The 13,336-nt window shown below is 42.0% G+C and overlaps 1 protein-coding gene across 1 annotated transcript in view; it reads right to left on the minus strand.

Annotated features, from left to right (window-relative positions):
* MYOM1 (myomesin 1) overlaps positions 1-13,336 on the minus strand; it is a 137,548-nt gene that overhangs the window by 38,168 nt on the left and 86,044 nt on the right. Inside the window, exons 18-19 of the mRNA XM_007456559.1 lie at positions 6,596-6,722; positions 2,959-3,143 (exon numbers count right to left, since the gene is read on the minus strand). Coding sequence (XP_007456621.1) covers positions 2,959-3,143; positions 6,596-6,722 — 312 coding nt within the window. The remainder of the gene's footprint in view (positions 1-2,958; positions 3,144-6,595; positions 6,723-13,336) is intronic.

Raw genomic sequence — 13,336 nt, forward strand, 5'->3', positions numbered from 1 at the left:
CAATGAAGACCAAACGCAACCAAAAATAAATACATAAATAAATATTTAAAAACGATAAAATCTTAATAAATAGACAAGCAATTAACATGATTGTGAATTTTAGTAATTTGTGAATAGTCAAATATATTCAAATTCCAAATCCTCACATTTTCAATCATCAAGATGTTTGCTGAGGACCTACATTACATGTGTGCCACCAAGCTAGAGTTAGAAGAGCATAAGAGAAGTAAAAAAATATATGTTTTTATACAAGAGTCCCACTTCATAATTTTTTGTGACTTTCTTTGGGTTCAGCACAGTCCCATTAGTATTACAAATACTGTCAATATTTTACAAAAATTATCTTTTCCTTTTTAGAACATGTGACTTTTAAAAGCTATATTGTATTTTAAGAAGGAGTTTATTACACACAAAGGGCACAATTTTTTCCCATAGTGTTGTGATGGAGATTAACAGCCAAAATGGGATTTAAATCAAACAAAGCTAGAATATACTTATTCAACTAAGCGAAGTGTTTGTGACCATGTATTTAGATGAGCTATGTATTAAATTGTTGGGTTTTTAATCTAATTATTTAATTGTATTGTGTTTATGGTAACAGAATGTCACTACTTATATAGTGATAGCTTTCACTGGAGCTAATGGATTTTTGAAATGAATTTTAATCCATAAATGAATTTAGGCACAGGCTAAATGCGTAAGAGTTTGATGTATTTAAATTCTATATTTAGAAATAATGCCAGGCAACTGTGGATCTACAGAAAGGAACAGAAACATTTCCTTGTCGTGATAAAAATAGACCAGTTGCCAGGTACCTGCCACATCTGCACCTGCCACTTAGGTAATATGTAGCTGTGAGTCAGATTTCTGCCAACACAGCACAGGAAGTGAATCCACTTCCCAGTGTCTAGTCACTGAGGTGACAGGCACACGCCTCCACTCTTCCATCACCGCAGGGGCAATGACTGCTGGCTTAAAGCACTAGAGATGCATAATCTATATCCCCCACCCCTTCCAATTATTCAGTCCCTCTCACCACATTGTCTCAGCAGATTGTAATTACCAATCAAGAAGGAAGCACGAGCTCTGTTGGTTAAACCTTTTGGTGGATAGTAATGCATCTTTCACTCTCTAGGAACCCCTAGACACTCAGTGCTAACGTGAATAGGGGTGCTTCTGGCAGAAACCGGTTAGGCCATTATGTTCCAGTGCCATGGTGCTAACATCTCCTGTTCCTGGAGCTATATGTCCTTTCCTCACTTAAATTTGACAGATTAAACTTTTTAACATGCAAATGTTTTCTCCATTTCAGGGCTGAAACTTTTCTGAATATGAAACACCTGGAAAAGTGACTCCACATCAAAATGGGTATGGGGACTATAGGACATCTCTACTTTTCTTCTTTAAGCCTTTACTGCTTGAATTTGTCATCATAAGCATGCATCTGTTTTATAATCAGAAAAATCAGTAATTCTATTTTTGCTTTAAAAATTGTGGCCAAACTCTAAGGTCATTTCCTTACAGAAAGTTCGTCTCCTGGTTTGTGAGGGGCACTCAAACTCAGTCTCTCTTTCCCCTAAATTTGCCTTTCTTCTTCTTCTTTTTTAAAAAAATGAGTGACATTAACCATTCTTTGATGTGTTTAAACTCCATTATTTTCTCTTCCTACTCATTTTTCCTGGGCTCTTGGTCCCCTTTGCTTGGCTTCTCACTCTCACTTGGTTTCCCGTGAGTCGGGCTCCTGGGATCCTGTGCTATGGCAGATGGAGGATTTGCAAGTCATGCTGGCCATAAGCACACACCACCATCATCTAGGATGTGTCTGACCTTTGTTTTACACTGGCCTTTGGGGATATCTTTGTATCTAGAGGCCTCCTGACTTCTCTGGACAGCCAAACAGCACCCTAGGCTCCAGACTTTCCTTGACCTTTTCTCTTTCCCACAAAATGTGACCTTCCTTATCTCCTCATGGTTTTGTAAGGGGCTGGAGAGCTTACTGGCACGTGGGAAGCTGAGTTAATCGCATGTTGGATGTAATTGTTTAAGGGTCATCTCTCCTGGAGGGTACATTTACATCTTTTTATAGGGACCCCAGAGAGTGGCTGCCCTAACCCCAGAGAGTGGCTGACAAATGGTATGGACTTTAGTGGCAGGTTGACAAGAGAAATCTCTTAAACCAGGTATACTCTGAAAATCTTCCAAGGTCCATGCCCTGGGTGGCGGCATATTCTGCCAACAGATAAGCCTGCACATTGAATGCACTGTGAAGCATTTTTTTGAGATTTCTATTTGGTACTAGTGAGACAGTCAGTGGCTAGAGCAGAACAGTCTCTGGCAGATAGAGTTAGAAACTCGTTCAGTTGGAACACTCTAGAGGAACCTGGAAGGCAGTGACATGGAGAAGGGTGAGGACAAGGTCAAGAGTTGAGGCAACTCATTCCTCTGGTCCCTGAGAGTTCACGTGAGCACAGGGGTGAGCGGGCAGGGGAGGTAAGGCCGACCACGACTCAAAAGGATCAGCAGTTAAAGGCTTACAGGTATGAACTCTATGAAAATAACACCTTCAAATCAAAAACCACCCGCAAAAAAATTCGAGGTAGGAATGAGAAAGTCACCTTTTGGAGATGGTAACATCTTAAGACTGTGAGTAACAAAAATGTGAGGTGGGTAAGTGGAGGCAACGAGGGACAGAAGAAGGAGGCAGGATACTTCCTAAAGCCAGGCAAAGGGATTTGGGTCAAATTACAAGCAAATTGTTTTAAGTATCAGAAACATCCCCAAAACCTCACCGACTGCCAAGTGGAATCCTACCAGGATCCCAACACATGACACAGACCAATGCTGAGATGCTCTGCTTTATCTCACTGACTTTAAAGTTAACTTCGTTAGAAGAACCGTTTTTCTTTAAAAAAAAAAAAAAAAAAAAAAGATTTTCTCAAACTGTGAGCATCCTCTTACCTTCAGGTATGTGTTTTTCAGAGCCGCCTCATTGAGTCCTCGCCACTGGTCCTCTTTGGCACTGGCCTCCTTCATGTCGACAAAGTAGCCAGTGACCGGAGTCCGTCCCGAGTGGATCGGAGGCTTCCACTGCAGAACCAGGGAGGTTTTTCTGACTTCACTATACTTGAGACTGTGCGGTGGTCCTGAGAGGGAAAGAAAGACTGATGCGTAACAATCATGAGATAAGAAAACTCCAATGTGTGTAAACCTGGAACCACATTTAAGGTCTTAAAGCTGAAGCTGATGCTGGTGTTCTTCTTTTGTAAAATCTACTACTCCCATGGAAACAGGTATTCCGTGCTCATTTCATATCAAGTTTCCTCAACAGCTCTGTATCAGCCTATTAAGACCCTTTACGGGCAGCAAGTGGTTAAGGCCAGTTCAAGGTGCCCTCCAGCAGCTGGATGAAGCCTTGCCCTCAGGCTGTCCTCAGGCCTGTGTTCCTCACCTTTTATCAGAACAGTTTAATTTGGTTGCAGATTCAGTTTCAGATTATTTTTGGATGACAATCTGAAAATACCCCGCAATCTCAATTATGACGAAGAAAGCAACTCTCTTTGATGGCTTATGAATGTAGAAAATATATATATTGCAAAACATATATCCCTCCCTCATTGGAGGGATATCTTTCCTGTAAAGCATATATCCCATATAGGGGTAAAAACAAACTACAATTGTGGTTACAAAGAACTTTCACCAAAACAAATACAATCAATCCCATGGGCCCTGAATCTATGCTAAACCCTATCAGGTACTTTACATTCTTTTATCTCACCCATCCCTAAGACAATTAACAGAAAGCTCAGAGACACCAAGGAACTTGATCAACCTGTTCAGGAAGGAAGCCAAATACTTCCTGTGTGTGCTCTTTGCACTCTTGGGCGAGTCCCATCTACTCACTGATGGCCTGCATCTTTGCATGACTACCAGCTGCTATGAAGGTGATATAGTTATTTATTTTCTTTCTTTTTTTTTTAAAGGATATAGTCAGATTTGCACTTTATTTATTTATTTAAGTTTATTTATTTATTTATTGGCTGCGTTGGGTCTTCGTTGCTGTGCGCGGGCTTTCTCTAGTTGTGGCGAGCGGGGGCTACTCTTTGTTGCGGTGTTCAGGCTTCTCATTGCGGTGTTCAGGCTTCTCATTGAGGTGGCTTCTCTTTGTTATGGAGCACAGGCTCTAGGCACGTGGGCTGCAGTAGCTGTGGCTCGCAGGCTCTAGAGCGCAGGCTCAGTAGTTGTGGCACACAGGCTTAGTTGTTCTGCGGCATATAGCATCTTCCCGGACCAGGGCTTGAACCCGTGTCTCCTGCATTGGCAGGTGGATTCTTAACCACTGCACCACTAGGGAAGTCCCTTCATTTTCTTTTCTCTTTCCTCTTTTTTTTTTTTTAAATAACAACTGGTTTCTAACCAACCAGTCAAAAGCACCTGAACTGACTCACAGTGGCCTGAGAGCCAACTACAAGAGCAGACTCCATCATGCTATGCTTTGGCATTTTGCAATTGATCACTGTGTTTTTTGGGCCCTTTTCCTCAGCTTAATGGTTACTGGCAATGAGTCATCCTTGTCTCCTGATGATGCCTTCTGTGGAAATAGGTTTAAATAACACCAGTACCTTACTCTGGTGTGGAGTGCTCTGTTTTGCAAAGGGCTTTTATGACCATTGTCCTGTGTCATCCTTAGGAGCCAGAGAGGCATCCAAACAAGTAGCACCAGCCCTTTCTTCTAGAGAAGGAGCATTGTGCTGCTGCTTCCTACTCCCTCGTGTCTTGGAATGAGCAGACCTAGTTTCCAACCCTAACTGCCACTTATTGCCTGTGTGACCTCCTGGGTATCATTTAACCTGAGTCTGTTTCTTCATCCGACAAAATGTCCTAAATGCTCTCACCTATCATAAAGCTTTTTTGACTCATGGCTTGCCCAACACTTCTCAGTGAGTCAAGGGTGAATCTGGGAAAAGAGAGGCCGTGGGGGTGGAGGACTGCCCCGTTCATGTCTCCCCTGAGTTGGGAGCACTCACCCTGCAACCTCTTTTGCCAACTATATCTCTGTCTATTTTCCACAGGTCTGCTCAGAATTTCTTGGTCTGTCGTCATTCACATTTTAACTTTATTCAGGAACTGCAAGAATTTAAAAACAGACCCACTTTTGTGTAGGTGGCAGAAAGAACTTAAGAAATATCGCCGGCTTCAAGAAGGCAAAAGGAAAGCCAGTGTGTTTGCCTCTTGTATTAACTGAAGGTGAGTGAACTCTTGAAATTCTCTTGAGTTTCTCTTGTAATCTTTTTATTCACACCTGATAGAGATGTGATGCAGATGGACGCTCACTAAGTGAAGGCAAAAAAGATGGTCCTCCAAATGCACTAAGGTTTCAAATAGAGGAAGTGGGTGGCACTGGGGGCATGGCTGGATCCACCCAGTGTGCCCAGTGTGGCCTGGTCTTCTAACGTGGTTGGAGCCAGTGCTGTAGCAGTTGTTATACAAGCTGAATATCCAACCCAAGTGGGAGAATTTAGTCATTCTATGGCACTAAAGTATTTGGGTGTTTGAAGTTAGTGCCATTGGAAGCACAATAAAACCATCCACTAGGGACTTCCCTGGCAGTCCAGTGGTTAAGACTCTGCCTTCCAATGCAGGGGGCGCAGGTTCAATCCCTGGTTGGGGAATTAAGGCCCCCCATGCCGTGTGGTGAGGTCAAAAATTAAAAAACAAAAAGCAAACAAACAAAAAAATCCCATCCACTGACTACGTTGCTAGTCTGACTCTTAATGACTTAGTAAATTTGTTAGTATTCAGTCTTTACATTTGTTCACTGTTGTAGCTGTGTAAGAATTAAAAGCATAGGTAACTGTTTCTGGCTTCTCCCCACTTTCATCCCTGCCCCATCAACCACCCTCTATGACAACCTCCAAAGGAGAGCATTTCCAGTCCGGTTCCAGGATCTTTATTGTGATGCAGAGTTGGGAAAAAGCTGACAGAGAGAGAAAGGACTCGAGAGCTAAATGGAGAGATATAAGAGGCAGGAGGCCAGAACTGAAGCCCTAGGCAGGCATGTTAGGTCCCCTGTATATACAGTGACGAGCTGGGAGCAAGGGAGGAGGAGACCACAGGAAGGAGGCCACAGAGGCTGGGGCTGAGGAGATGGGGGAGGGAGGCTGGTAAATGAAATGCTCCAGAGCAGTGAGAGAATGCACAACTTGGGAGTGCCAGAAGACATTTTTAAGAAATTTTGCTGGGGCATGTGAACTTCAAGGCCCTTTAATGGCCTTGAAGAAGACAAGCAAAGATTAGAATTCCTTTTAAATAATCAAGTGGCATTCAAACTGTGTGCTTCCGTCCATCCTACTCCATGCAGAGGCTGAGCTATGGGGACTCTAGGATTTATTTGGAATATAAGAAATTTATACTCAGTTTTATATTGGTACCTATTGTTTCATAGTACTGTAGAGATATTTAATGTAAACACAAGGGGCTGAGAGAATTTGTCTCCCTTAGAAGCTGTATATGTACCACTTAAATTTAGTTCCAGGTTGTAGGTTCCATTGGAAGAAACTCTGAGCCTCAGTGCTGAGACATGGTCTTCCCGGTTTACCTGGAACAGCAATGGTCCACTCTTCACATTTGAAGCTTGCACTTACTGCCGAGGGTGCTCCCAAGCCAGCAATGTTCATGGCTGCCACTTGGAACTGATATACCGTGTTCTCCTTCAAGTTGCTAATCTGCAACATGGACAATATCATGGATAGTGAACGTTTCAGGTTTGTTTTTCTAGTGGTTCAACATTTTATTTATTTACCTCCTGTGTTGGACATACTCTAGGGTGACCCCCCAATGAGTCACACCCTTTTGTAATCTCCCCTTGCATTGGGGTGAAACCTGAGACTTGCTTCTAGCCAACAGAACATGGCAGGGGTATTGGAATATGAGTCCTGTGATTGTTTTATATCATATGGCAAAGGAGGAGGGATATTTCAGATGTAATTAAGATCCCTAATCAGTTGATTTTGAGTTAATCAAAAGGGAGATAGATTATCCTGGGCGCACCTGACTATGATGTTGTGATTTATAATAAGACATATGTATTTGGTTTTTGTCCCCATTCCTGGCACAGAGCTCCTAAAACACTTGGAATTTCCTAAGTGATGAGAGTTATAAAGTGGCTTTTGTTGTGTTAATGAGGTGACTTTTGGAAAGCACCTAAGGATTGGGACTGGTTGCCAAGGGAACCAATCATGTGATTAGAGGGTGGGAACTTTCAGCCGCGTCCCAGACCTCTGAACCTCCGGGGAGGGAAGATGGGCTGGAGATTGAGTTCAATCACCAATGGCCAATGATTTAATCAAGCGAGTCCATGTAATGAAGCCTCCATAAATGCCCAAAAGAGCAGGGTTCAGACAGCTTCCAGGTTGGTGAACACATGGAGGTGCTGGGACAGTGGTGGTCTGGAGAGAGGATGGAAGCTCCATGCCCATTCCCCATATCTTGACCTATCAATCTCTTCTATCTGGCTGTTCCTGATTTATATCTTTTATAATAAACTGATAATCTGGTAAGTAAAATATTTCTCTGAGTTCTGTAAGCCACTCTAGTGAATTAATCAAACTCAAGGAGGAGGTTGTGGGAAATTGATTTATAGTCTGTTGGTCAGAAGCACAGGTGACATCCTGGACTTTCAACTGGCATCTGAAGTGGGGGCAGGGTTATTCTTGAGGGACTGAACCCGTTACGTGTGGGACCTGAGACTGTCTTCAGGGAGACAGTGTCAGAATTGAGTTAAGTTGGAGGACACCCAGCTGGTGTCTGAGAAGCATTGTGAGTGTGAAGTAGTGTAAGAGCAAAGGAGAAACACACAGGAGGGAAAGTGAGTTTTTCAAAGGACCGACTTAATCAGATAGAAACTCTTTTTTTTTTTTTTTTTTTGCGGTACGGGCCTCTCACTGTTGTGGCCTCTCCCATTGCGGAGCACAGGCTCCGGACGCGCAGGCTCAGCGGCCATGGCTCACGGGCCTAGCTGCTCCGTGACATGTGGGATCTTCCCGGACCGGGGCACGAGCCCGCATCCCCTGCATCGGCAGGCGGACTCTCAACCACTGCGCCACCAGGGAAGCCCAGAAACTCTTAAAATGGGGTTTGGGCTCTGCCTAAAGAGAAACACTGTCCTGATGGCCTTGAAGAAGCAAATACTGTTTTTCAAACTGCTTAGCCACTCACATTTGGAGAAGGACAGCCGCTAGGAGCTGAGGGTCTCAGACCTACAGCTGTAAGGAACTGAATTTTGCCAACAACAGTGAGCTTAGAAGAGGAACTCGAGTTCCAGATGAGAATGCAGTCCAGCTGAAACCTCGGTTGCAGCCTTGTGAGACCCTGAGCAGAAGACCCAGCTAAGCCGTGCCTAGACACCTGACTCAAGGAAACTGTGATACCACAAACAGGGACAGTTTGTGGTAGTTTGTTACACAGCAACAGAAAACGAATGCATGTACAGATGAAAATTAAATGAATTCTAATCTTAGAATCAAAATACTCAAATTCTTGTAATATTTCTGCTCTTTACTGAGTGATCTCATATTTTCTATATCCCTCAGTATGAACCACATTGTTGTGGGGGTAAATATATGTAGTAAAATAAAAAATGTGAAAACATTTACAAAATAGAAATGATGGAATGTATTAATGTGAAAAAAATGCATGAACTAGGCTTTAAAAGAGGAGACAATGAGTAGAAGGACGTGCTCTCACTCCCTCTTGCAAGAACACCAGAATCACAACTAACGGCTGAACAATCATCGACAGGAAGACACTGGAACTCACCGAAAAGATACCCCACATCCAAAGACAAAGGAGAAGCCACAGTGAGACGGTAGGAGGGGCGCAATCACAGTAAAATCAAATCCCATAACTGCTGGGTGGGTGACTCACAAACTGGAGAACACTTATACCATAGAAGTCCACCCACTGGAGTGAAGGTTCTGAGCCCCACGTCAGGCTTCCCAATCTGGGGGTCTGGCAACGGGAAGAGGAATTCCTAGAGAATCAGACTTTGAAGGCAGGTGGGATTTGATTGCAGGACGTCAACAGGACTTGTGGAAACAGAGACTCCACTCTTGGAGGGCAAACACAAAGTAGTGTGTGCATCGGGACCCAGGGGAAGGAGCAGTGACCCCATAGGAGACTGAACCAGACCTACCTGCTAGTGTTGGACGGTCTCCTGCATAGGCAGAGTGTGGCTATGTGTCACCGTGAGGAGAAGGACACTGGCAGCAGAAGTTCTGGGATGTACTCCTTGGTGTAAGCCCTCCCAGAGCCCGCCACTAGCCCCACCAAAGAGCCTGGGTAGGCTCCAGTGTTCGGTCGCCTCAGGCCAAACAACCAACTGGGAGGGAACCCAGCCCCACCCATCAGCAGACAAGTGGATTAAAGTTTGACTGAGCTCTGCCCACCAAAGCAATAGCCAGCTCTACCCACCACCAGTCCTGGCCATCAGGAAACTTGCACAAGCCTCTTAGATAGCCTCATCCACCAGAGGGCAGAGAGCAGAAGCAAGAAGAACTACAATCCTGCAGACTGTGGAACAAAAACCACATTCACAGAAAGATAAACAAGATGAAAAAGGCAGAGGTCTATGTACCAGATGAAGGAACAATATAAAACCGCAGAAAAACAACTAAATGAAATGGAGATAGGCAACCTTCCAGAAAAACAATTCAGAATAATGATAGTGAAGATGATCCAGGACCTTGTAAAAAGAATGGAGGCAAAGTTCAAGAAGATGCAAGCAATGTTTAAGACCTAGAAGAATTAAAGAACAAACAAACAGAGATGAACAACACAATAACGGAAATGAAAACTACACTAGAAGGAATCAATAGTGGAATAATGGAGGCAGAAGAATGGATAAGTGACCTGGAACACAGAATGGTGGAATTCACTGCTGCGGAACAGAATAAAGAAAAAAGAATGAAAAGAAATGAAGACAGCCTAAGAGACCTCTGGGACAACATTAAACGCAACAACATTTGCATTATAGGGGTCCCAGAAGGAGAAGAGAGAGAGAAAGGACCCGAGAAAATATTTGAAGAGATTATAGTCAAAAACTTCCCTAACATGGGAAGGGAAATAGTCAACCAAGTCCAGGAAGTGCAGACAGTCCCATAGAGGATAAACCCAAGGAGAAACACGCCGAGACACATAGTAATCAAACTGGCAGAAATTAAAGACAAAGAAAAATTTCTGAAAGCAGCAAGGGAAAAACAACAAATAACATACAAGGGGACTCCCATAAGGTTAACAGCTGATTTCTCAGCAGAAACTCTACAAGTCAGAAAGGAGTAACATGATATACTTAAAGTGATGAAAGGGACGAACCTACAACCGAGATTACTCTACCCAGCAAGGATCTCATTCAGATTCGATGGAGAAATCAAAAGCTTTACAGACAAGCAAAAGCTAAGAGAATTCAGCACCATCAAACCAGCTCTACAACAAATGCTAAAGGAACTTCTTTAAGTGGGAAACAAGAGAAGAAAAGGAACTGCAAAAACAAGCCCAAAACAATTAATAAAATGGTAATAGGAACATACATATCAATAATTACCTTAAACGTGAATGGATTAAATGCTCCAACCAAAAGATATAGGCTTGCTGAATGGAAACAAAAACAAGACCCATACATATGCTGTCTACAAGAGACTCACTTCAGACCTAGGGACACATTCAGACTGAAAGTGAGGAGATGGAAAAAGATATTCCATGAAAATGGAAGTCAAAAGAAAGCTGGAGTAGCAATGCTCATATCAGATAAAATAGACTTTAAAATAAAGAATGTTACAAGAGACAAGGAAGGACACTACATAATGATCAATGGATCAATTCAAGAAGAAGATATAACAATTATAAATATATATGCACCCAACATAGGAGCACCTCGATACATAAGGCAACTGCTAACAGCTCTAAAAGAGGAAATTGGGCTTCCCTGGTGGTGCAGTGGTTAAGAATCTGCCTGCCCATGCAGGGGACGTGGGTTCGTGCCCCGGTCCAGGAAGATCCCACATGCCGCGGAGCGGCTGGGCCTGTGAGCCGTGGCCTCTGAAACTGCACATCCGGAGCCTGTGCTCTGCAACGGGAGAGGCCGCATCAGTGAGAGGCCTGTGTACCACAAAAAAAAAAAAAAGAGGAAATTGACACTAACACAATAATAGTGGGGGACTTTACCACCTCACTTACACCAATGGACAGATCATCCAAAATGAAAATTAATAAGGAAACATGAGCTTTAAATGACACAATAGACCAGATAGATTTAATTGATATTTATAGGGCATTCCATCCAAAAACAGCAGGTTATACTTTCTTCTCAAGTGTGCACAGAACATTCTCCAGGATGGATCACATTTGGGTCACAAATCAAGCCTCAGTAAATTTAAGAAAATTGAAATCATATCAAGCATATTTTTTGACCACAGCACTATGAGATTAGAATTCAATTACAGGGAAAAAAAACATAAAAAACATGGACACATGGAGGCTAAACAGTACGTTACTAAACAACCAAGAGATCACTGAAGAAATCAAAGAGGAAATCAAAAAATACCTAGAGACAAAAGATAATGAAAACACGACGATCCAAAACCTATGGGATTCAGAAAAAGCAGTTCTAAGAGGGAAGTTTATAGCTATACAAGCCTACCTCAAGAAACAAGAAAAATCTCAAATAAACAATCTAACCTTACACCTAAAGGAACTAGAGGAAGAAGAACAAACAAAACCCAAAGTTAGCAGAAGGAAAGAAATCATAAAGATCAGAGCAGAAATAAATGAAATAGAAACAAAGAAAACAATAGCAAAGATCAATAAAACTAAAAGCTGGTTCTTTGAGAAGATAAACAAAATTGATAAACCACTAGCCAGACGCATCAAGAAAAAGAGGGAGAGGACTCAAACCAATAAAATTAGAAATGAAAAAGGAGAAGTTACAACAGACACCGCAGAAATACAAAGAGACTAAGAGACTACTAAGAGACTAAGAGAATACTAAGAGACTACTACAAGCAACTCTATGCCAATAAAATAGACAACCTGGAAGAAATGGACAAATTCTTAGAAAGGTATAACATTCCAAGACTGAACCAGGAAGAAATAGAAAATATGAACAGACCAATCACAAGTAATGAAATTGAAACTGTGATTAAAAATCTTCCAACAAACAAAAGTCCAGGACCAGATGGCTTCACAGGTGAATTCTATCAAACATTTAGAGAAGAGCTAACACCTATCCCTCTCAAACTCTTCCAAAATATAGCAGAGGGAAGAACACTCCCAAACTCTTTCTACAAGGCCACCATCACCCTGATAGCAAAACCAGACAAGGATGTCACAAAGAAAGAAAACTACAGGCCAATATCACTGATGAACATAGATGCAAAAATCCTCAACAAAATACTAGCCAACAGAATCCAACAACACATTAAAAGGATCATACACCATGATCAAGTGGGATTTATCCCAGGGATGCAAGGATTCTTCAACATACTCAAATCAATCAATGTGATACACCATATTAACAAACTGAATAAAAACCATATGATCATCTCAATAGATGCAGAAAAACGTTTTGACAAAATTCAACATCCATTTATGATAAAAACTCTCCAGAAAGTGGGCATAGAGGGAACCTACCTCAACATAATAAAGGTCATATATGACAAACCCACAGCAAACATCATTCTCAGTGGTGCAAAACTGAAAACATTTCCTCTAAGATCAGGAACAAGACAAGGATGTCCACTCTCGCCACTATTATTCAACACAGTTTTGGAAGTCCTAGCCATGGTAATCAGAGAAGAAAAAGAAATAAAAGGAATCCAAATTGGAAAAGAAATAAAACTGTCACTGTTTGCAGATGACATGATACTAAACATAGAGAATCCTAAAGATGCCACCAGAAAACTACTAGAGCTAATCAATGAATTTGGTAAAGTTGCAGGATACAAAATTAATGCACAGGAATCTCTTGCATTCCTATACCCTAATGATGAAAAATATGAAAGAGAAATTCAGGATACACTCCCATTTACCACTGCAACAAAAAGAATAAAATCCTTAGGAATAAACCTACCTAGGGAGACAAAAGACCTGTATGCAGAAAACTATAAGACACTGTTGAAAGAAATTAAAGATGATATCAACAGATGGAGAGATACACCATGTTCTTGGATTGGAAGAATCAACATTGTGAAAATGACTATACTACCCAAAGCAATCTACAGATTCAATGCAATCCCTATCAAATTACCAATGGCACTTTTTACGGAACTAGAACAAAAAATCTTAA

Source organism: Lipotes vexillifer, unplaced genomic scaffold, assembly GCF_000442215.2.
Source record: "Lipotes vexillifer unplaced genomic scaffold, Lipotes_vexillifer_v1.1 scaffold429, whole genome shotgun sequence".
Classification (NCBI taxonomy): Eukaryota; Metazoa; Chordata; class Mammalia; order Artiodactyla; family Lipotidae; genus Lipotes; species Lipotes vexillifer.